The sequence below is a fragment of the Grampus griseus genome, assembly GCF_964374135.1.
Source record: "Grampus griseus genome assembly, chromosome: 5".
Classification (NCBI taxonomy): Eukaryota; Metazoa; Chordata; class Mammalia; order Artiodactyla; family Delphinidae; genus Grampus; species Grampus griseus.
The window spans coordinates 68,115,306-68,141,246 of NC_138998.1; the positions used below are offsets into that span (position 1 = coordinate 68,115,306).

The 25,941-nt window shown below is 39.4% G+C and overlaps 1 protein-coding gene across 1 annotated transcript in view; it reads right to left on the minus strand.

Annotated features, from left to right (window-relative positions):
• FGF12 (fibroblast growth factor 12) overlaps positions 1 to 25,941 on the minus strand; it is a gene marked incomplete at its 5' end in the record, with an annotated part of 243,638 nt that overhangs the window by 188,250 nt on the left and 29,447 nt on the right. Inside the window, one exon of the mRNA XM_082654973.1 lies at positions 9,378 to 9,488. Coding sequence (XP_082511099.1) covers positions 9,378 to 9,488 — 111 coding nt within the window. The remainder of the gene's footprint in view (positions 1 to 9,377; positions 9,489 to 25,941) is intronic.

The following is a 25,941-nucleotide window of genomic DNA, read 5'->3' on the forward strand; positions in this document are numbered from 1 at the left end:
GAGGGAATGAAGAAGATGAGGGAGTGGGCTATTTAGATATTTGAAGGAAGAACATTTTGGAAGATGGGGATAGGAAGGAGCATGATTGGTGTGTTAAAGGAACGGCTAGGAGACTAGTCAAAAGAAAGAGGAGAGAGAACAGCCAGGAGATAATGGGCAGGATTATGTAAAGCCTTATTGGTCATGGGATGAATTTGGCTTTTACCCTTAGTGGTGTGTAGTGAAAGAGACTGAGCAGATAAGTCAGTTTATCTGACCTATTTTAACTGGGTCACTCCGGCTGCTGTGTGGATACTAGACTGAAGGAGGAAAGTCGCCAGCACAAGGTTAGTTAGGAATCTATGGTAATAGTCCGAAGATGAGAATAGCCTGGACTAGGTAGTGACAGTTGGGGTATTGAGAAGTGGTCAAATTCTGTATATATTTTGAAGGTAGAGTAAATGTACTACTGTTTTCAAATTCAATGCAAAAATTATTGCACTATCTGTTCTCACAATTTTGCCCATTTTTTGTAATGTGTTTAAAAGGGAAGTTTCAAATGTAAAAACAAAAATTATTGCCAATTTATAGGCTTTATAAGTTTCAGATCTGTCAGCAATATTGGAGATGATCTCTTCCAAAATCTCATTTTACAGAATAGAAATCCAAGGAACAGAGAGCCAACATGACTGAAACAAGATCATACAGCTAATTAGCGACAGGACCTAGACTAGAAACCAGGTTATCTGACTCACAGCCCAAGCTACTTTGCCTTATAATTGGTGACATTTAAGTGGTGTATATTCTTCCTTTGAAGTTTTTTGTTTGTTTTTGCTTTGTTTTGTTTTTATTTCATAAACATTGAGGGAGAACCACAGGTATCCCAAGCTCAAGAGTCTTTAGGACACAGGCAGCTAGGAGGAAAATGTGGGAGAAAGTAGGTGCATCCACTGCTTAAATACACTGATTTTTTTTCTGAAGGGTGCCAGCTAAATGAAACATATCTGCATACGCCCCAGTACGGGATCTTGGAAAATATCCATTGCTGTCCTAGGCAGAAGGGCAAATAAGGACATTATTCCTTATCTACAAAAATGCAGATAAGGAATTGCAGTATAATGTGACTTCTGCAACTGTAAATATACACACGAGGTTCAAACACAGTAGAGTGAAATGAGTAATTAATGTGGAGTTTTGTGTGAGGGAGGGTGGCAGTTGAGGGGGATGGCTGGAGAAGGCTTCACACTGACAAAGGAGATAAGAGTTTTGAAGGGTTCTGAAGGGTTAACAGTGATCTATCAGGTGGTAAGATTGGTGAAGTCATTCCAAGCAAAAGGAATTAGCATGTGTAAAATCTCCAAGACATAAAACTATATGGTACAGACTTATATCATTATATACGTTTTTCTATCATTCCCCAAACCTGTGTTTGATCACATAACCTGTCTAGAATTGAGCTCTGACTCTCTCCAGGAAATACATCAAAATGGAACAGATTCCACACATGTTTGAGATACTAGAAAGTCTGGATTTCAGTATGCTTTTCAGTCTACCTACAGACCTATGCTTTCCCTATTACATCAGGAATCAGGTTCCCATAGAACTAGGTATGACAGTCCCAAGACAGAGATTGCTTCATTAGCAAATGTGAACACTCCAAATCTTGGGTGCAGAGGAACGTGCCCCTTCATACCTCCTGCAGCGCATCAGAATCATCTGGAGGGCTTGTCAAAACACACACTGCTGAGCCCCAGCCCTGAGGTTCTATCTGATTCAGCACGTCTAGGGCAAGCCTCAAGAATGTGTTCTTCTAACGAGTTTTCAGATGATGCTGATGCTGGTGGTCCAGGGACTGCACACTTTAGGAACCACTAACTTAGAGTACTGCTCCAGACCCTCTAGCTTAAGCACTTTTAAATTCTTTCACATAACAACAGCTACCACCAGTAAGAATTCTACTTCTGTTAAAATGGTCACTGTCTATAAGCTCCTTGCAAACAAGGACTCTTACCCCAACTGACGAGAATGACAACAACAACAACCAACAACATTTAACCAGGTTTTCGGCATTATTTTAAGCATTTTTCATGAATCACCCATTTAATCTACACAACAACCTTGTGATCTAAGTACTATTATTATCCCTACTTAACAAATGAGGGAAGTAAGATGTGAAGAGATTAAATAACTAACTCCAAGGCAAAGAACCTCAAGTCAGATAGCCTGCATTCAACTCTGGCTCTATCACTTATATGTATGTATGACTCTCCAGATCTTTATATACACCTTGAGAATATCACATAGGGATTTGCAACTGAAGATTTCCTGTCAGTAACATACCTTTCAGAACAAATGGTATTTGTGGAAACGGAATCTGTCGATCAGTTTTTCTGAGCATACATTTACTTCTATATGAGAATGAAAGGAAAGGCTATAAAAAGCTTAGAGATTCTCTGTTCCTCTCATTTTGTAAAACCAGAGATTGTATAAATCTGACAAAATTTATGTGACTTGCCCAAGACCAAAGCACTGGTCACCTCACAGAGCCAGGAACAGACTAAAGATAATCTCAGTCCTTAGTTCTAGGAATACACTTGGTAAAGTGGCTCCCATCAGATTCTTAACCACTATGTATATGTATACTTCCTATCAATATGCCCATAAATAGTCATAGCGCAACTAGGAAAAAGGATAATTTCAAATGGCTCATGTTTTACTTTACTAAACAGAGGCGCACATGAGGGCAGAAGTCTCAGGGTCGAAAGGAAATATAAGACATAAAAAGGTACAAAGCCAAGGTTAAAAAAAGTCTGAGGAGTTATTTCCTTATGAACATATGTGAATCGGTAAACTATTCAAGGAAATAATTGGTTCTTGTTCAAGCTTTCCATAAACATTATTTGAAGGAACAGTCTTTAAAATTGAAACACAATCGACAAAAACAAATTTCTAACAAGTGTCCATTACTTTTCTTCTAGCTATGAAAGTCAAAAGGCAATATTTTTTTCTTTATTTTAAAAAAATCAAGTGAGGTAACTGCATTCACAAGCTAAGGCTGAATATTAATTTTGTTTTGAAAAGGCATGCCACTGTAAGGGTAACAACATTACATGTACCAAAGTATTGCTCAAGATTATATAAATAAGCTTGCTTAAAGAAAATCAGCAGGATAACACACACATTTCTTTTTCTTTTCATCCAACTTGTAGGTATGACTTCACACATACAAATTGTGATATATTCTTAAAGTATAGAAGACACTAGAAGAAAATAATATCCCTATAATTGGATATGGCGTAGCCCTCGCTCACCCATGACTACTATAATGTGTACATCTGAGTAGGTGAAAGAGATGAACTCCATGTCATCTCTTTCACCTAACAAAGGCCCCTTGTTAGGGAGACAGAGCATCTTTATAATTCTTTGCAGCATCCCTTATGTTCTTAATGATTTTCTCCAGCTAACCATTTGGATCATGTTTTTGTTCATCGTTTAGCAATACAGAGCTTCTGTTGGCTTTGGCTGTGTCTATATACTTGTGATTGGTGGTATCAAAACATCATATGTCTGGTATTGTATAGAAAACATAGCTGGATGACTCAATTTTTAAATTTCCAATTGGATTTCTGAAACTCAGATATAGGCCTTGTTGAAATATATATTTTTAATGCTGAACTCATGGAGAATTTAATACATTCATAAAATCTGAAGAAACTGTATTTGTACTTAAAACTGGTAGTTAGGAACACAAAATATTAGAGGTCTAGAGTCAAAAGTCAAGAAATAAAATTCTAGATTAATTAAATATGAAGTATAAAAATGAAACAATTCCTCACTAAAACATGGGAGGTTTTTTTTATAATCTTGGAATGAGTACACTTCTAAATAGGAAAGAAAAGCTGAGGGCATAAAAGCGTATTTAAAATAAAATAAGGCATTGCAAAAAAATTCAGAGGCAAACAACAAAATGAGTAAAGATATCTGAAACTCACATAACAGTGAGCTGATTTTTAAAATATAAACAGATTTCTTGCAAATGATAAAACAGACACTTAATAGAAACAAATATAAACAGACATTTTATAGGAAAAGAAGTGCAGGTGGCTCATAAACTATATGAACAAGTGCTCAACCTAACTCATAATAAGAAAACTTAAAGTTTATGTTTTTAGGTAGCAAAGAACCAAAAGTCTGATAACACATTGTGTTGACTAGAAGATAAGGAAACGACTAGTCACTCTAAGTGTAAATTTGTATGGTGGAGAGGAAATAGCTATCTTTCAAAAATATAAAAGCATAAAACCTTGACCCAACAATTCCTCTTCTAAGTATCCATCCTCTAAATATAGTTGCACACACGCAGAATGACTTCTGTACAAGGATATTGTTTATAGAAGAGTGTGTATCAGCAAAATATTAGAAAGAACTGAAATGTCCTTCAAGAGGAAACTAGGTTAAATAAAATATCCCATTTAAATATGTCCTAACATGGAAAAGTCTTGTAAATACAACATTGTAAGTTAAGAAAAAGTACTGAACAAGATTAGAAAGATAGAGAGAGAGAGAGAGAGAGAGAGAGAGACATATACAGATATATAATATCGTGTATGTTGTTAACGCACAGACTGCATCTGGAAGAATACGAAGAAATGTGGCCAGGTGGCAGAGAGGGGAGGGACAGAAAATTGCTTTTGACTATGTTAACGTCTTCTAGTCAAAGAAACACATCCACACATCTGTGGTTGAACGAAGTTGGGTTCACTGACTCTCAGCGAGGAGGAAAAATATACACCATGGCAGAACTGGGGTGTCCTAGTAAGGTGTAAGAAAGGACTTCCAGGATTCAGTCTCATGTTAAGTGATTTTTAAAGGGGCTCAAAGAAAGCAGAATTATTCCAAGTTGAATGCTCTTTGGATGCAGGTGTAATTCTATACTTGGCTATCTTAATAATTCTTATCTAGAAGGCAAGAAGAACAGAGCAACATCCTGTTCCTGGTGATGAAGCAGCACCCACCCATATAAACCAGGGTACAGCAATATTTGATCATTTTGTAGTTTGGACAACTTTCTTGTTTTTGTCTGCATTCAGATATGATTACAGAGTGGCCTTGTTTTTGTCCTGATCCATCATGGTCACGGTGGCCTTGCCTGATTTGGTGTCCTGTGAAACTGTTCACATTTGGCCTGCTGGTAGTGCCGAGCCAGCTCTTGGCTGTCCAGAACTGTTTTGTTCTTTTTCAACTGTATATCCTTTTTTGTGCCTTTACAATTCTGTACCATATACTTATCTATTCAAAATAATTTTTAAATGAATCTCAAGACTGAAGGAGACCTTAAAAGTCACTGAGTTCTGAAACTATCTCAACCACCACCACGTTCTTCCCCTCCCACACTGAAGGGGTTTTTTCATAAACGCTCTACAAGTACCAGTGCAGCACCTGCTTGAATATCTTCAGTTTCACCATTGTATTCATTTGTCAGGCAGCTCATGCCACAGTGAAATGGCTGTTAATATTTTTGGTCAGAGAAAAAGGCAACAATGTATTTGCATATCTTAATTGTTTTCACCCCAGCATGTTTGACCTCTTCAAATGTATCTTCTCCTATGGAAACTGGTGGAGCAGAATAATTACCTTTCTAATTTTATGTAAAATGTTCCTATTAATACTCTCCAAACTGCTGTTGTCTTTTTTGTGTCAGTGTTCCAACACTGTTTTGCATCTTTGGTATCATTACACTTGCAGAGATTTGTATCTGTTGCTGCTGACAAACCCATTTGGTTTTGTACTCAATTACATGTAATTAGTCTTTTCTTCATGAACAAAAGAACAGGTGTCCTATCAATTCAATCCAAGATACTATGGTGAGGTTGGCTGGACCTAATGATGTCTACTGAACCAAACAGCACACTTCTGACAGATGCTCATAGTAACAAGATTTTTTTCCCAAACAATCAAATGCTTTTACTCCTGCCCACACAAAGTAGAGAAAGAAAAGGCATTTTAACAACTTAGAGGTTTATAATTTTCTATTAAAAAACATGAGTAGAATTTAAATCCTTCTCTGATATTTTTATCTCAATCCACACTCAGAAAATGTAAAAATAAAAATTATTTGTTTTCATGGGATATTTTTAATTAAAATATGTGTGGGGGGATCAGAAGAAAGTACATTAGTCAAAAAACTGGCAAAACCTGAATAAAGTCTATAGCTCAATTTATAGTATTGTACCAAGGTTAATTTCCTGGCTTTGATAATTGTACTGCTGTTACATAAAAGTGGTACCCATTAGGGGAAGCTGGGTGAAGAGTACACAGAAATTTCCTGTATTACTTTGTAATTTTTCTGAAGTCTAACATTATTTCAACAGGAAATGTTAAAAATATTTAGGTGGATAGAATATTTAGCCAATGATCTAGAGAAACTTTTACACAAGGACACATTCATTCATTCGTTTTGATTTTTGTTGAGTGCTTACTATGTACTAATGATCATTCTAGGTTCTAAAGACACAAATGTATAATGGATGGCTAGTGGGAAGCTGCTGCATAGCACAGGGAGATCAGCTTGAGGCTCTGTGATGACCTAGAGGGGTGGGATAGGGAGGGTGGGAGGGAGACACAAGAGGGAGGAGATATGGGGATATATGTATACATATAGCTGATTCACTTTGTTGTACAGCAGAAACTAACACAACATTGTAAAGCATTTATACTCCAACAAAGATGTGAAAAAAAATAATAAAGATACATCAAAGATCAAAACAAAATCTCTTCACTCATGAAACATTCTCCTGCTAGGAAGATCAAAAATAAACAAATAAACTGCAACAATATGCATATCAGGTCATCATAGGAGCTATGACTAGAAAAAAAATACTAGGGTATCAGAATAGGTCAAGGTGAAATGTTTAGTTTTATTAAGGATGGTCAGCGAAGGCCTCTTCAACACGTACAAGAAATATTTTGGCAGCACTATTTGTAATTGCCTTAAAATAGAAATGATAATTATCCACCCAAAAGAGAATGGATAAATATATTTGGGTATGTTCATGCAATGGGATACTTTACAAAAATGAAAATGAATAATATAAAGCAAATATATCACCATTTATGCATCTCACAACCAAAATACTGGGGAAGAAAAATACATAAAAGTTATATATAGTAATGTTCCTCTTATAAAAAGTTTAAAAACATGCAAAATGATGTTATGACGGATGTAAGTATATGCATATATATGTATATATGAAAAAATGTATTTATAAAACTGCACAGAAATAAAAAGTGTCAAATTCAAGATAGTTGTTATGTCTGGTACTGAAGGGAAAAGCAGGACTCCACCAGAAAGAGCACACAAGGGTTTCAAATGTATTGATGTTTTTAACTAAATTTTAAGCCAGGGGTTGGGTATCCAGATGAATTTATCTAAGTCTTATTATTTTGTATATTTAAACTCCTTTTAATACCAACATATCAATAAATGTATGCAGTAGTTTGTCTTAATAAAAAATAAGATATTTTAAAGTTGTGAATTCAGACAGTTTCTAAAAGTTTCTGACAAAATGTAGCACCCTCAGTATGTGTGTTATGCATAATGCCTCTATATATACGTATATATATTATGCATATGTGTGTATATTTATATGTGGTTGTAGATCTATATTAGCCATTGACCCAGCATCTGCAGAGAAAGCACTTTCAATTATTTTTCTAAAAACATTGAAGGAAGGTATTTTGTTGGTTGACCCCACGCTTTCACCCTCACCTCTCTGCCACTGCCCCGTGATAAACGTCACAGATCCACAGAACAGCTGTCTAGGTAACAGCTGTATCCTGTGGCTACGGCTATTTGGCTCACTTGAGGACTGAATCTATGTTCACCAACTTACAATTTTTCAATCTTTTTTTTAAGTTGGGTGGATGGTTCTGTCTGACAACGGATATTAATATTATCATCTCCAGCCACATCATTTTATAGAAAAAGAAACCAGAACAAGGGATACCCCAGAGATAGTACGGGTGACACAGCTAAGCCACATCCTTGATTCTTTCTACCTATACTTGTAGCTTCACTAAATCTGAATTCAAGTTCACATGCAATAATGAAAATTCTACATGGAGAGGAAAGCATCCTCATTCTTCTGTACTCAGTTAAACCTTAAATCATTTAAAGAATGCATTCCCACAAACATAAAGCAACAATGCAAACCACAATAAACTAATCACCTACTTGGCAGAAAATGGGATGAAATTCTTTATAATAAGATCTTTATTGTAATTCATATTTTGTAATGTGTAACATTAAGTGAACAAAGAATAATTTAGAAGGGGTGGACAAGAGCATTTTCACACTCTAGGGATTGTAGATCTTTCCTGAGATCTTTATTTTTAATTTAAAAGATAGTTCACCGTAAAATATCAGACTTCTTAGATTATCTTATGCAATTGGGTAGAATGTCAGTCTAACCACAAAATCACCTCCATCAGAAGACAACTCAATTGGATATAGATTTAATGAGCATTTACTATGTGACTAGTACTAAAGATCTAGCAGGGAATACAGACAAACTTTGGGAAACAATATGATGCCCTGTATAATTTTAGAATAACACGAATTTCCCCCCAGGTATCTGTACACGATTATTCAGAAACTGAAAGATATGATGAAAGTGATCATTCTTGGCTCTGAAGCTTGCAATCAAAATTCTTCTGAAATGCAAATATACTCTCTCAGACCTTGATGATTTGTTTAGTTATCAAACTTGTCACCTATATAGTTAAATTACTTAAACATTATTTCCAGGGATATTATCAATAATCTTTTAATGTTTGCATTTTATCTCAAAAAACTATAAACAAAATTGCAGTTCTACCAGTCTTCATTATCTGTTATCATAATATTTTAATATATTTTCCTTTTTAAATCAATAATTTTGTCTTCAATCAAAATAAAATAACATGTAATATACATAGGTATATATTCAATGTTTACCTGGAGAAGTAACTTCGGTCTTCCAGAAATGATGTTCTAACAATTACTATAACATGTTTACTGTTTGGTTCCAGGATTAAAACACCATTTTGTGCTGGAAGGTCTGCCTTGCTTCTATGAATACTTAACATCATCCTGACTACAAACAGTGGGATGAGAGGAAATTCTTGTCCACTGACCAGTCAGAACTCCTTCAAGCCTCCTACCTTCTTATTGAGTACATAATCTCTGTCCCTTACGGTCTCCTGGCTATAGGGAATCATAGCAAGAAGGATAAAGGAAAAGACACCAGCTTACTAGTAGTTCAATAGTTCCAAAGGTAGCCTGGCCATGCTTTAAGTCTAAGATACACTGGGCCATACATTTGATTGTAATTAGATTGCAAGAAGCTAATATGCCTTACTGTAGTCACTGTTTTCGTCCTTGGTCCCATCAATGGTACCATCTGGGTGCATCTGCAGGAAATATCCCTGCTGGCTGAATAACCTTGTCACAATTCCTTTCAGCTGGGGTTCTGCAGAACAAAATGAAATGATTATTGAAATTTTTTTTTAATACATACTTGCAAATTGTCAAAACCATTACTGAAGTAAATGCATAAATGTCAATGGTTTAAATATTGAAATAACTATTTGAAAAGAAGGCATTTTGGTAACATATCTGTACTTTTTTTTCTTTCTAGAGGCAGATCAATAAATCTCTGCAACAGTAAACCAAATGTAAATGAATAACAGCTAATTATGATTAGAAAATACAGAGGTGTGCTAAAAAATGAATTATGTCTCTCCCTCCTGCATCTAGTGTCTGCCTGCAAGATGCCGCTAAGTTTGTGGTCCCATTCCAGAATCACTGTTCAGACCAAACAGCCAATGTAATTGCTAAGCTTTCAGCAGTCATAGTCAATTCCGGGAAGACTTCTATTTCTGCTGAATGACAACTCTCTATCTATGTTTCCTGGGTTTTGAAATTCTGATCAAATTCAGGCTTGGTTGAGAACCACAGGAAAAAGCCAAACCCCCATGGCCATGAGATGTCACTGGAAAGTATGTAGAAACAGATTTCACCTTCAGTAAATACTTCAACCGAGTGAGCCCCAATACTACAAAAGTCATTTTTCCAGCACACGCAAAAAGATCAAGCCATGCATATTTCTGTATTTCCAACCAGAAGTGGTCTTCAGCTTTTAAAAACACCCTACACACTAATACCATCAAACTGATCTTTGTATACCACATTTGAATTTTTGTATAGCAGCTAACATAAATATTTAAAGCTTTCTCACTGTGGTACTAGCTGCCAGCAACAATCTATTTTCTACAGAATTACCACCATTCTTTTTTTTTTTTAACATCTTTATTGGAGTATAATTGCTTTACAATGGTGTGTTACTTTCTGCTTTATAACAAAGTGAATCAGCCATACATATACATATATCCCCATATCTCCTCCCTCTTGCGTCTCCCTCCCACCCTCCCTATCCCATCCCTCTAGGTGGTCACAAAGCATCGAGCTGATCTCCCTGTGCCATGCGGCTGCTTCCCACTAACTATCTACTTTCCATTTGGTAGTGTATATATGTCCATGCTACTCTCTCACTTCGCCCCAGCTTACCCTTCCCCCTCCCGGTGTCCTCAAGTCCATTCTCTATGTCTGCGTCTTTATTTCTGTCCTGCCCCTAGGTTCTTCAGAACCTTTTTTTTTTTTTTTTTTTTTAGATTCCATATATATATGTTAGCATACGGTATTCGTTTTTCTCTTTCTGACTTACTTCACTCTGTATGACAGACTCTAGGTCCATCCACCTCACTCCAAATAACTCAATTTTGTTTCTTTTTATGGCTGAGTAATATTCCATTGTATATATGTGCCACATCTTCTTTATCCATTCATCTGTTGATGGACACTTAGGTTGCTTCCATGCCCTGGCTATTGTAAACAGTGCTGCAATGAACATTGTGGTACATGACTCTTTTTGAATTATAGTTTTCTCAGGGTATATGCTCAGTAGTGGGATTGCTGGGTGGTATGATAGTTCTATTTTTAGTTTTTTAAGGAACCTCCATACTGTTCTCCACAGTGGCTGTACCAATTTACATTCCCACCCACAGTGCAAGAGGGTTCCCTCTTCTCCACACCCTCTCCAGCATTTACTGTTTGTAGACTTTTTGATGATGGCCGTTCTGACCGGTACATCACCACCATCTTTGTCTCTACTTCAGTTTGGGGCACAAATTAAGACTACTCTAGCACATTTATAGCCCTATTTCATAAAAATTAGTAGAAAAAGAAAAATGCTGCTTCTGGTGATAAAAATTGAGGCAAGGATAGAAATCATATGACTGGTGAAGTAGTTATGTGTTATCCTCAAAAGGACAATCAATGAATTTCAACTGACAGTGTCATTCCTTCACCAATTTATTAAATCAATATTTACTCAGAACCCCTTTTATTGGGCAGGCAATATGCTAAGTACTGTGTGTTAAACTAAACACATTTATTGATGTTTGAGTCTAGATAAGAGTTCTAGATAAGGATTCAATGCAATAAACTCTTTGGGAATGGATCTGCTCCCTATGACATATGTCTTTTGCACATATGACTAGATCACACATACTTGGGAGTTTGAGGCAATGCCTATATAAACATGTCTTCTTCAAAGCAGTCCTAAGAAGAAGAAAAGTTGCCAAGAAAACTGGTAATGAGGAAGTAGGGTATTAAAAAAAGAACTAAACTGGAAATTAGGCATTCTGATTAATAACTATGTATTATTACTGTGGTTAAATAAATTCAGTGTATTTATAATTTGAGCACCTTTGACTTAAAGTCTCTTTAATTTGAGAATCTTCTCCTCTAAGTAGTGCCAGAAATCAAGGCATGGATTCATTCTCAATGTGTTGTCTCCATGCCCCTGACCCCCAAGGGACATGTCAGAGAAGCATGTAGCTAGTTAACCACACTGCAAAAAAATATCCTGTACCCCTACCATCTGTTAAGCCCTACCAACCTTCCCAGGCTTAGTTCCAGATCACCTTCTCAGGAAGACTTGGCTATCATAAGTGTGGGTCACTTTTATAATTAGGAGAAATAAAAGAATGTGTGAGCCTCTGCCACAAGGCTAAGTGGTTGACAGGCAGATGCTAATGTGGTACGTTCAGCTCTAGATGTGCAATCAGGAGACCCAGCTTTGAACCACAGTTGCTGTGGGGTCCTGAGCAAGTCACTTAGTATCTGAGGCTGTTTTCCTATCTGTGTAATGGGAAAAAATAATTTCTACGCTAACTATAATAATTTAGAATTTCAGATGAATAAATAAATGTGATAATATGAAATAAAAAAACCATAAAAATATAAATCCTAATTAAGGTCTAATTTTTCAACCCTGAAAATTGAGGAGACAGTGTAAGTAAACCAAAGGAAGTATTTTACAAATAGACTTTGCTGATTCATGTTTTAGTAAAATATTGAGCTTGTAAAGTCATTAAAGTAACCAAAAGATTAAGAGTAGAGGATAGCAAAGGATAGAAGGAAGGAAAGGAACAACTGTCATATAATTCATACTTTATCTCTAATAAACTTGATAAGGTCACTTTAAGAAGTCATGTTTTGATAGGTAATGAGATGCATGGCAGCTGAATCATTAAAGCCTGAAAAGGATTCTTTGGTTTTTTTTTCATGCTCCACTTTCTGTAGCTGTAATTAAACACTCCTTTTGCTACGGTGAAGCTATCCCCCTGTTGGGACCCTGGGAATTCAGGTTGGTAACTCTTGTTCAAGATAATGAGCATAAATAAGGCTGTTCACCAAGCCCCACCACCCAAGAGCAGTGCAGAACAAGCTCAGAGTCTGAGTTTTAATTATGTGATGATCTGTGAAAGTGAATGTTTTACACTATAGCTGTTTCAAAGGAGCCCTGACCATCTATTAAACAAATGCCCTGAACCTAGGATGTGTCATGGAAAGCAGTATAGCCTGCCTGACAGGCCTATACCTTTATTATTATCAAATCCTATCAACCTTTCCAGGCTCAGTTCAAGATCACCTCCACCAGGAAGGCTTGTCTATCATAAGGGAGGATCACTTTTATAATTGGGGGGAAAAAAATGTTTTGTTGTATTTTAAAGAAAGGGGTTTAAAAAAAATGAGACCACTTTCTGGGATATCTAGCATCCTGAGTGCATTCAACAAAACACGCTTTTTATTTTTCAGACCATGCTTAGGCATCTAACAGATTAATAAAACCTGTGCTGTCCTCAGGGAGCACCCAGTCTAATGCATGAAACATATGTATACATAGTGGGAGATAGCTGTTAAATGATGAATGGAAGCAAAGTGACGTGATGTCACAAGGAGCAAAGGGACTAATTTTGTCTCAAAGTTAGATGAAGGCACCTCACCTGTCACTTGAGGAGTGAATAGCATTTTCATAGGCAAAGAAACCAGAGGAAGGCCACTCCAGAAAAACAATGGATGAAGGAGAAAACAGCATGGCAGACTTTGGGAATGATGCAGAACCTGGTATAGGCATAATTTACAGCAGAGTTTTGCAAATGCTGACACGCAGGTAAGTGCCTATTCTCAACAAATGTTCACAGGTAAACAGTGAAGTAAGAAAAATATGGCCAACAGAGTAAGTTTTTTATTAAGCTAATTTTATTTTCAATTTATATGACTCTCCTTGATTCGAAGATTTTGTTTTTCCATTATTTTTTCATTTTTTTATGAAGCAATGGCTATATTATTTGATGATGGTAAGACATTGGTTTAGTTTGTTCCCTTTTGTACTCTAAAGTAGTAGAGCAAGTACTGCTAGATTTTCTCTAAAATCTATTTCCTCTTTTTCCTGGGCACCCAGCTAGACCATATGTCCTAGCCTCCCTTGCAGTTAGGTTTGGCAGATGAATGAGTGTCATATGGAATGTTAAGTGGAAGTGATGTGTGCCATTTTCAGGCCAAGGCTTTTAAAAGCAAACATTATCCTCCACATTTTCTCTTCCTTAACGCTGGCTGGATTTAGATGATAAAGCCCTAGGAGATGTCAACAAAATAGGAGAATTCTGGTGGAAGAAAAGACAACAGCCATCAGAAATACCCACCTTGGACAGTTAGGTGAATAAGAACTAGCAGTGGTTGTACATAGTGACACCCTTCCTAAGAGAATATGAAAAGCGAGTACAGGGGTGGAGAGTAACTTCACAGTGCAGAAACCTGATAAAAAAAATGCTACCTGAGCCGGGGGTCAAGGTTAAGGTCCACAGTCATAAATCATGCTGATAGCCTTGATACCCTTGATATGCTGTAATGAGAATGACACTTTACCTCTGTGACCTTCCTCCCCAAAACGCATAACCCCAGTCTAATCATGAGAAAAACATCAAACAAATCTCAACTATAGAACATTCCACAAAACAACTGACTAGTACCCCTCGAAACTGTCAAAAATTCAAAAAAAATTCTGAGAAAATGTCATAGCCAAGAGGAGCCTAAGGAGACAAGACAACTAAATGTAATGTACCTTAGATGGGCCCCTGGAACTGAAAAAGGACATGAGGTAAAAAGCTGAGGACATCTGAATAAAGTATGGACTTTAATTATTCATAAGGTATCAATACTGATTCACTAATTGTCACAAACATACCAAACGAATGTAAGATGTTCATATGGGAAACTGGGTGTAGGCTTCACTTTTCTGTAAATGTAAAACCATTTTCAAATAAAAAGTTGATTAAAAATAATAATTAGAGCCACAAAAGCAAGTAAGAAATTTTACCTTCAAAGAGGTTGGTGAGAGAGAAGGTAAAGCATAGGAACTCACATTCAGCACCGCTTCCCTTCAGGATGACGTGGCAATTTCCGCAGAAGGTTTGACTTCAAAGCCACTCAGAAAAGCTGAGACCTGAAGGAATTACCTAGACATTCCTGCTGCCTTAAAGTGTACTGCCTTAAAGTGTAGTGCTTACCTAGGTACACGCTGGAAACCAGAACACAGACAGAGCCAAGGAAGCCTAATCACACATCTCAAAATGAATACTAGATTGTAGAAAACAGAGTGAATTTTAGAATTGGAAAGGAGCTCAGAATCCAATACCTTCCTGCATCAAAATACCTTCCTTCATCAAGTTCAAAGATAAAAAAGAAAAACTGAGCCTCAGAGGGAAAATGTCTTGTCCAAGGTCATCCAGCCAACACACGGATGAGTTAGGAAAAGACTCCTCTCTGATATACTGAATAAACACTGTCCTTTCCTTCCCAAAGAGCAGCCAAGACATAATCTGTATATATCTTGTGCAAGCTGCAGGACTGGGGGGCAAGAAGCTAGAGAAGAGATGACAAGGAGAGGCAGGAGCACCTAGCTGTGCATCAGTTACTGAAGTGTGGGAGTGACAAAGGAAAGGAGTCCTAGGAAACCGTGCAAGAAATATGTATTTAATATCGACATATTTTATACACATGCATATACATATGAGATACTACAATTGCACTGTGTTTATCTAGGGCCAGCCTATTCAACATTTGTACCTAAACTTACAGAAAATGCCCCCATGTAAACTCCAATCTAAAATGAAAAATATAGGGCTTTCCTGGTGGCGCAGTGGTTGAGAGTCCGCCTGCCAATGCAGGGGACACGGGCTCATTCCCCGGTCCGGGAAGATCCCACATGCCACGGAGCGGCTGGGCCCGTGAGCCATGGCCGCTGAGCCTGCGCGTCCGGAGCCTGTGCTCTGCAACGGGAGAGGCCACAGCAGTGAGAGGCCCATGTACCGCAAAAAAAAAAAAAAAAATATATATATATATATATATATATATATATATGATCCAAGCTTTATTATGAGCTATATCCAGAGAATTAATAGTATTTATTATAATAACAATGGCTGTATTATGAACCCATCTACTTTGTACCAGGCACTCCCCCAATGATTTCACTACAGTCGTATCTGGTATTCACAACAACTTAATGTGTAAGGTACTTTTTCTCATTTGTCAGGTGAGATTATCGAGATTCAGAGAAGCTACATCACTTACCCTATAGCTTACAGGACTAGTAAGTGAAGAGGCAGTCTAGCGTAACATTCTATGGTCCCAGCTGTTCGCCAGCACTGTTCAGTCACTTTAAGAAAGACACCGGCAAAACTGGAACATGTCCAGAGGAAGAGGAGCAAAATAAAGAGGGTGGTACAAAGGACTGTCATAGGAAGAATGGCTGAATGGACAGTCGATATGCAGCCTGGAGAAAGGAGGATGCAGGGGACGTGAGAGCTGTCCCCACTTTCTTGAGATTAGAAGTAAGAAGACAGAAGAGGAGACAGAAGCAAGAAGAGGCCAATTTGTTCTAGTAGCTCCACAGGGATAGAACTAGGGCCGATGGCTGAACGTTACAGGGAGGCAGGTAAAAATGAACTTTCTGTAAACTGTATTCAAAAAGAAAACAGGCTGCCTAAGGAAAGAGTGAGTTCTCCATCATTGGACAGAAGCAAACAGAGAGAAGTAGAAAAAACTACAGGTCAGGACAGCTATGAAGGACACAGATATCTCTGAAAGCAAAGGCATTCTGCATGGCAATGCAAGGTTCTTTCTAGCCCTGAGGTCCTGGAAAGCTTTGCGATAAGCCAGATGGCCGTTAAATACAAGTTCACGTTTCTGTTTCTTAGTGTGTGCTTAGGACAGGGAATTGAAAAGACTGTTTAGCAGGCATCCTGCAAATGGAGAGTACTTTGTAAAAGTTAAGCATGCATTGTGTAGTAATTTGATGGGGCTTTTTAATCCGTTTCTGTGGGCTTACAAACCAGACCCTTGGTATCAAGGTTTAATGTTGCCCACTTAAAGGAACGGAGATCGAAGAGGCTGTTAAACTGTGATTCTTGTCAAGTGCTTCTGGGCTTCATACCACTGCAGATTTCAGAATTAGATTGTCAGGGTAGGAGACTGTTCATCAACAGATATATTTACGATAATCACAGCTAAAGGGTATAGACTAGGGCAAATTTACATACCATAAAGCAAAGCCCCAGACAAATCGGAAATGGATACAGTAACACAGGTGAAAGAGGATAGAACGTATCTGGACTTTTGAACGCTCTGCAGAAATGACAATCACACTAAACTGGGGGAATTCATTCAAAATACTTGTTGTTTAGTAAAAGAGACACAGACCTGAGACCCCACATTCACTCGGGGGACTGTAGTGAATAAGGCGGAGATGTGACATCATGGCCTAGCAGAATCTGTCTGCTCTATGGGGTAAAGATTACCACGTCCTGGGCTTCCCTGGTGGCGCAGTGGTTGAGAATCCACCTGCCAATGCAGGGGACACGGGTTCGTGCCCCGGTCCGGGAAGATCCCACATGCCGCGGAGCGGCTGGTCCCGTGAGCCATGGCCGCTGAGCCTGCGCGTCCAGAGCCTGTGCTCTGCAACAGGAGAGGCCACAACAGTGAGAGGCCTGCGTACCGGGAAAAAAAAAAAAAAAAAGATTACCACGTCCTGTGGTGAGTCCTCAGTCTTCCCATAGGTCAAGTGAAGGTGATGGTGCCCTCAGCAGTTACCCATCTAAGGGACATGGAAATCCCTGTGAAGCACTAATAATGGCAAAAGGATTCTGTATCTATAAGCGGAGATCTATTTTCTCAATCAGCAGATACTGGTAGCACGTTTTATTAAAAAATCAAGTATTTACCGAGCACAACTTTCTGGTGGGTATTTAGGTAGAGGGGAGAACCAGTGATATGCTCATAAAACAGCTCTTTTTAAAAAAATGCCCCAAACCTGATTTCCATGGGACTAATTTCCACAGGGTAAATCTTCCCACCGTGGCTGATTTAAAACTATCATTTGACCTCACTGGATGCAGAGCTGGAGCAGAAGAAATGAGCATCCCAGGCTCCAGGATCCAGCACAGCACTGAATACAACAGAGAACAAGCCATGAAGCTTACATTCCAGCAGGAAAGACAAGAAGTAAACAAACAGTTCATACATAAGGGTTTTCGCATAGGTGCCATGATGAAAATGAAAGCGATGAAAAAGGATGGAGGGTCCAGGGGATGGATGTGTTGTGAACAGCGTGGTTAGAAGTGGACTTCACCGAGACCTGATGAAGAGCATCGGAAACAGGGACTAGCAGATGCAAAGTAATCCTAAATGCAAAGTAATCCTAATGCTTGAAAAGACGAGGAACCAGCAGACGAGAGGCTCTCTGAAGATCCTCCTCTCGACCAGGAGTTGGCAAACTACAGTCCTGTTGCTGCCAATTCTGTAAATAAAGTTTTATTGGAACACAGCCTGTGTGCCTTCATTCACACATTTGCCCCTGGCTACTTTCGTGCTACAACAACAGAGATGAGTAGTTGCAATGGAGACCCTACAGCCTGAAAAGCCTGAAATATTTACTAACAGGCCCTTTCCAGAAAAAGCTGGCCATCCCTTGCTCTAGACCCTTGCCGACGTAGTTCCCTCTGCCTGAAACGCATATCCCATGCCCTGCCTTCTCTCTGCCCAGAATTCCTCCTCAGTCTTCCAGGTTCAGCTGTCTGCCACGGGGCCTTCCCTGACACCCTGAGGCTAAATTAATCACTCCTTCTGCACAGCTCCCTCAGGCACAGGCTAGGAGAGGACTCCCTACACTGTTACAGCTGTTTGCATATGATCTGTCTCTGCTGAACTAGGTACAGCTCCTCAAGGGCAAGGACCTTGAATGATTCATGACCCTGTCCCAGTACGTAGCACAGTGCCAGGCACCGGGTAGGTGAGAGGTATGTGGATAGAAAGGAGATAAGTTATATCTGGGATTTTCCACTGTGACCCGTGACTTTTAGAGGAGCTCCTCATTTGTAAGAAAGATGTTTATAGCCTTTGAATATCATGCCTCCAGCCTTCAGTGCCTTTCTTTCCATTTTCAGTCTCGACTCAGCCCCTCCACATTGAACACAGTTGACAAGCACAGCGGCATTCTCCATAAACTGAACAGTCTTCAAAGCCCTGTTCAGCGGGAATCAAGTGACCTTGAGACGGGCAATCCTTAACCTTCATGCTGCCTCAAAGCTAAATGGAAAGAAGGACACGCTTTTTCCAGAATATCCTTTTCACTAAACCAGTCTGAGCTGGGGGAGGCGGGAGAAGCAGGGCAGGGAAATGCCCATCAGGATGGGGTTTCTGTACTGAGCCAATTTTGTTCCTCATACCATTAACCCCCTCCCTCCCAGCTTCCTCTCTATAAGATGCTCATGGGGCTTCCCTGGTGGCGCCGTGGTTGAGAGTCTGCCTGCCAATGCAGGGGACACGGGTTCGTGTCCCGGTCCGGGAAGATCCCACATGCCGTGGAGCGGCTGGGCCTGTGAGCCATGGCCGCTGAGCCTGCGCGTCCGGAGCCTGTGCTCCGCAATGGGTGAGGCCACAACAATGAGAGGCCCATGTACCGCAAAAAAAAACCTCAAAAAACAAACCAAAAAAAAAGATGCTCATGAAAATTTAAAATAACTCAACTACTATTTACTGACTTCCAACGTGTACTAGGTGCTGGGTACAAAGCTGAGTAAGATGCAATTCCTGCCTTGAAGGCACCCACGGCCTCCTCACTGAGATGCACACACAACTAACCATACCCAGTGAACATGGAAAGTGCTTTCCTAGAGGAACAAACAAAATGCCACGGAATCACAGAGCACGGGTGCTAACTTTACCTGGGATGATGACTTCTGGGACAAGAAGCAGTTAAGAAAGGCTTCAAAGATGAAGCAACATTTTAGACTTGGCCTTGAACAGGCAGGGCAGTTGTGCTTTAAGCAGCATAAGCAGGAGGGGCAGCCCCTTGGGGCACACAAACAGCATGTTCAGAGACTGGGCAAGCACACTGGCATGGCCAGGGTGTGGGGGAAATAAGAGGGTGCACGCAGTGGCTGGAGGTGACAGCAGAAGGGAAATATGGTCCCAGGACACTTGAGGTTCTTTAAACAAAGCTAATAAAGTTTACCTTTTTTTTTTTTTTTCCGGTACGCGGGCCTCTCACTGCTGTGGCCTCTCCCGTTGTGGAGCACAGGCTCCGGACGCGCAGGCTCAGCGGTCATGGCTCACGGGCCCAGCCGCTCTGCGGCATGTGGGATCTTACCGGACCAGGGCATGAACCCGTGTCCCCTGCATCAGCAGGCAGACTCTCAACCACTGCGCCACCAGGGAAGCCCCTAAAGTTTACCTTTTAAACCAGTGATCTCCAAACTCTTTTGAGCATACATCTCCATCTGTTAAATCTACAGCCTCCGTATGAAATGGAGCAGGACACTCTTGAGGCCTTCCCAGGACAGAACCCACCCTCCCATGTCCTCTGCCTTGTCTGTAGAAAAACTTTAGTCAAAGAATAAATGTAATCAGAGAAATGAGAAAATACAGAAACAAAGGAAAAGCAGTCAAACAAGACCAAATAATAATAGCTTAGTCATTAAATAAACTCAAGGACTTTTAGTTCCTCCTCAAGGGCTACGGATAGTACTCTGAGCCATATCCTGTGAGCTGTTTTGTAGAGACTGAAACTCCCACCAGGTGGAACAAGTTAACTGCATGATGACCAGACTGTAGCCATGACATAAGCTGCCACAATTCCGAGAACTGGGCTCAAAGAAATGGGAAAAAACCGACCCTGGAACTGAAGGCACCTGGGACTGAACTCAAACCAACCCTGGAACTGAACTTAAAACAATCAAGATGACACTGATCAGACCACCACATGACTAACTTCAAGATGATTGTCAGAGCTGTGTCTTTCCTACATGTAGCTCCCTCCCTCTGCCCATACACCCCTGAATCTCCCCTTTAAAAGCTCTTGCCTACTGATTGTCAGGGGGTAGATGGCCTTTGGACATGAGCCTGCCCTCTCCCCCAGTTGCCAGCCTCTGAAATAAAGCAAACTTTCCAAACAAACTTATGGTTACCGAAAGGGAAACATTGGGGGGAGGGATAAACCAGGAGCTCGGTATTAACATACACAAACTACTATATATAAGATAGATAACCAACAAGGACCTAATGTATAACACAGAATATCACTCAATATTCTGTAATAACCTGTATGGGGAAAGAATCTGAAAAAGAACGGATATATGTATATGTATAACTGAGTCACTTTGCTGTACACCTGAAACTAACATCACATTGTAAATCAACTATACCCCAATAAAATTAAAAAAAAAAAAAGAAAATCCAAACTTACAAATAAGATTTAAAAAAAAAAAAAAGCCAACTTTCCTTTCCACCAACCTTGCCTCTCACGTATTGGCTTTCAAGCAGCAAGGAGCCAGACCTGAATTTTGGTAACACATGTATGTGTATTTATTATTTATAAACTACATGTAGGTAATTTATAAATACCATATATTATGCATATATTGTAAATGAAAGTTCAAATGTTTAAAAAGGACCAGTACTAAATACACACAAAAATTAAAATATCCACATGACAAAAGTTTGTCTTGCCCCGCTCACTTCAGAGAAGAGAAGCATTAGGGACCACTGCATCAGACGATAGGGAAACTGAAGGATTTTAAGCCTGGGGATAAATTATGAGGGCAGTATTTTAGAAAGCCATACTGGGGAACGATAGAGAAGGATGACTTAGAGGGGGTGGTGCTGTGGTTGTGGAAGCCACGTAGGAAGCTGTGACATATAATAAGGCCTTAGGTAGGCAGTGGCAATGAGGATGGAGAGAAGACATCAGCCTGAGGACTGATGCTTGGTGGGACCTGGTAGATGACAGGATGTGTAGAGTCTCTTCAGCTCTGGAAAAATGTGTGATCTCTCCTTCCCTAAATCCAAGTCTATCATTAGGCTTCTAAGAAAGCCCTGTGTCAGTGTAGAATATCATGGAAAATGAGGGTGGAAAAAGCTTAACGTGAGCATTCCTAGGAAGCCAAATGACTTCTTTGCCTTTCTAAGGATTTCCGTTCATGAAGGGGAGTTTGATTCTGGTCAACCTCACTGAGTCACAGCCCCTTGGTTTTTCTCAGACTGTCATCCAAGAAATGGACCTTGTCTTCCAGGCAATTCATGAATGAGCTATGGAGGATGAGAACCACAAGATATTTCACACATGAAAATCCTAGAATCTGAAGATTTTAGAACCAGAAAAGCCCTTCGGGATGATCTAATTCTACAGTTGAAGAAGCAGAACACCAGAGAGAGGGGAAACCCATGAAAGCATGTCTTCCAATCCCTGGAGTCGGGGCTCTTTAATACATCATGATCCTTCTGTGCTGCACCCCTTTAAATGAAAACCATTTTTCATCCTCTCACAGGTATCCTGGCTTTATCCCAAATGAGCTGTGTGGTATCCAGAAAGCTATTTCATTTCTTTATACACAGGTATACTTTGCTTCTTGTGAAACTGTTTGAATGACTAGGACCTGCTTCTGAAGGCTGTTCTAAGGAATTAAGAATACACATTACACCAGTGGGTTGGGGGGTAATATAGGGGTGTGGAATGGGAGGCACAAACTACTGGGTATAAGAGAGACTTAAGGACATATTGTACAACGCGGGGAATAGAGCTAATATTTTGTAATAACTGTAAATAGAAAGTAACCTTTAAAAATAGTATAAAAATTTTTTAAAATTGTTTTTTAAAGAATACACATTGTAGCATGTTCTATAACCAGCAAGTGGCCTTGCTTGTGGGGTAGATTAACTTTCTGATAGAATTTATGTGGTTTGGAAGACCCACGGTTAGGAGCAGTAGCCATGGGCAAATTCTCCTGAGTTTTTTTTTGTTTTAGTTTTTGTTTTTTTGTGGTACGTGGGCCTCTCACTGTTGTGGCCTCTCCCGTTGCGGAGCACAGGCTCCGGACGCGCAGGCTCAGCGGCCATGGCTCACGGGCCCAGCCGCTCCACGGCATGTGGGATCTTCCCGGACCGGGGCACGAACCCGTGTCCCCTGCATCGGCAGGCGGACTCTCAACCACTGCGCCACCAGGGAAGCCCTCTCCTGAGTTTTATTCACAGATAACATTTGTCAAGTATATACCACATACCAAGTGCTTTACGTGGATTATCCCTTTAAATTGTCACAGAAATAACTGAAGGCAGACATTGGGCGTTTTTTTATAGATTAGGAAACTGAGGCTTACAGAGGTTAAGTCACTTGCTCTAAATCACAGAGGTAATAAATGCCAGAACCAGGTGTTGAAGCCAGAACTCTTTGCTCTTTACACCTTCTCATTGCTAACCATCAGTTGCTTCTTGAAGAAATCTAACATGCTGATACTTCTCTCTTCTTCCTTTATGGTGATCAGCCCACAAAAATGGTAGAAACCTATGAAGCAAGGGACCTAGAATAAACAGCAAACACTAAGCTGGAGTTAAAAGCTTTTGGCCTCCCGGTACAAAAGTGGGAGGAAACTATAGACACCTCCATTCATCCAAATAGTCTTCTATAATAACAGCATCCTCACTTGGCATAGAAAAAAATCTTCTCAGTTAGTCTTAAGGCCTCTTTTTCATAGACACATCTTTTGGCACCAGAAATAAATGAACAGGACAGCACAGGCATGACAGTTCCCTGACATCAGAGAAACTGCAGGATGTTGGACTTGTCCTAAAACTGTCCTGTGTCTCAGAGGAAATCTTTTCATCCAAATTGGCAAGCCCGGGGAATTCCCTCATACACCACAAATCTAAATTATCTGCAGGTAAAATGCCATTGTTGTAAAATGTGATCTTCTGTCATCTTTTTTATAGCATCCACCAAGAAAAATCTGCAGAGTCAACCAGAGTGAGTTGAAGAGGTAATAATACTTTCTGCAAACAAGCAGTTTAGAGCTCCAACAGCACATCAATCAGCTTCAACTCTGCTGCAAGCTCAGGCCAGGCAGGATGGTGCAATGGGAAGTATGTGCCAGGGGTCTGTTCCCAGCAGCTGGCTACTCTCCATCCCCACCGTCACCACCTTGGTGGAGGCCATCACAGCTCCCAGCTAGATTCCTCCAACACTCACTTAACACTCTTACCCTATTTCCCTTCCAAACCACACTACGGTGGAGGTAATATTTTACAGCATAAATTGGATCATGTCACTCTCCTGCTTAAACCCTTTAATAGCTTCCATTTCATTTACAGTAAAATGTCAAACCCTTAGCATGGCCTGGAGAGCTTTGCACCATGTGGCTCCTTGTTTACCATTCCATCACCATCTCAATTTACTCTCTCCCTGGCTCACCAAGCTCTAGCTAGGCACACACGCCTTTCTCTTCAGATCGAAGGATCTTTGCAAATTTCCCTCTGCCTGGATTGATTTCGTCCTAAGATAAATACAAGTTTTAGCTTAAATGTCACTCCACAGAGGTCTTGTCTAGGCTCCCCATCTAAGTCTGCCTTCATATTCAGATTCAGATTCTCTATCAACACACTATGTTTTCCCCCTTCCTAACATATATCCCAATTTGTAATTAGATATCTATTTTTCTTTACTTCCTTAATATTTATTTCCTCCTCTAGACTGTAGCACCCATGAGGGTGAGGCCATGTTAGTTTTAGCCATCGTAATATGCCCAGTATTTATTTAGCATAGTGCCACCAACACAACGTAGGAAGCCAACACATATTTGTTCAACGTGCTGGTTTCCTCTCTCTAGGCTTCAGGTTTCATATATAAAATGACGGCTTTGAACAATTCAGTGGCTAGAAGTTTAGGATCCCAGAAACGTAAGGGACTCACAAGTAGAAATAGATACAAGTTGTTTGCAATGAAGTAAAACTGAAAATGGAGAAAGTATTTTTAATAGATTTTAGAGAGATTACATCTCTCACCACCGTATATTAATAAAGATTGCTAAAATTCCATTTAAAATATAATTACACAAGGCATAATAATGCAATTAAATTATTACCTGATATAACCATACACAAAAAAGAAGTAGAAATAGTTATCAAATGTGGTTGGTATACTTGTGATGTAAATATGGATTGCATGCTATACCTCAAATTCAATTTGGAGGCTCTTGGGGACAACTTGAAAGCAACTGAAACAGGTACAAGGAATTGTCACTGTGACTGATTATGAGGGGCCATTACAAACACATAGATGAAAAATTCCCTGGACACAGATACGAACCTGTGGTTTCAGACAAGCGTGGCCACTCTAATTCCAAACACCCATGTCCAAAAAAAAAAAAAAAAGCCTGCCTGACTCTCTCCTGGCCAACGCCAAGAAGCATACTTCAGGGTTCAGTACTACAGGGATTGATCTATCCATAGCTAATGATTCCCCCAAACTTTGCAGAGGAGGTCAGCTTGACTTAATACCCATCACTTATTTTTAAAATTGTCAATGGTTTCCCATAGGTATATGACACATTCTAGTAACAAAAGGCATGATTTGTCAACAAATAAAATTTTAAATGGTCATATGTTAGTTTGAAAAAACAAATAAACATTAAAGCATACATTAAATTTTACCTATGTGTTACAGAACCAAAAATTCATTTTCTTTTACAGAAAAAAAATTCATTTTTTATGTGATGCTTCAAAATCCTGCAGTTTGTTCTATAAAAAACTGGCTTAATTTTAGAATTTCTGTGTTTTGTTTCTAAATGACAAGTTAGGAGAATAAATGTGAAGCTCTTTGCAAGTATCCACATAAAACCCATTCTGCATGTGGATCATCCTTATTGTCATAAATGGGAAACCAAATTAGATAGAATGTTCATGAGATTTTCTCTTTTAACTTTGCATTGAGGCTCTATGAACTTTTTGATGCGTCATATAAGAATTCTGATCAGTGACTTTAAGTTTTGGTGTAGATTATCTTGATTACAATTTGCAGATTTATTATAATTGTACATGCTCATTAACTCATTTCTTTGAATTCTCTTTTTAACATGAAATAAATATTTCAAACATGTGAAAAATAGAGAGATAGCAATAGCCCTCAACAAGTGTGTAACCATGAACCAGGGACTGTGAAATTCCCACGCAAAGCATTTACTCATTCAACC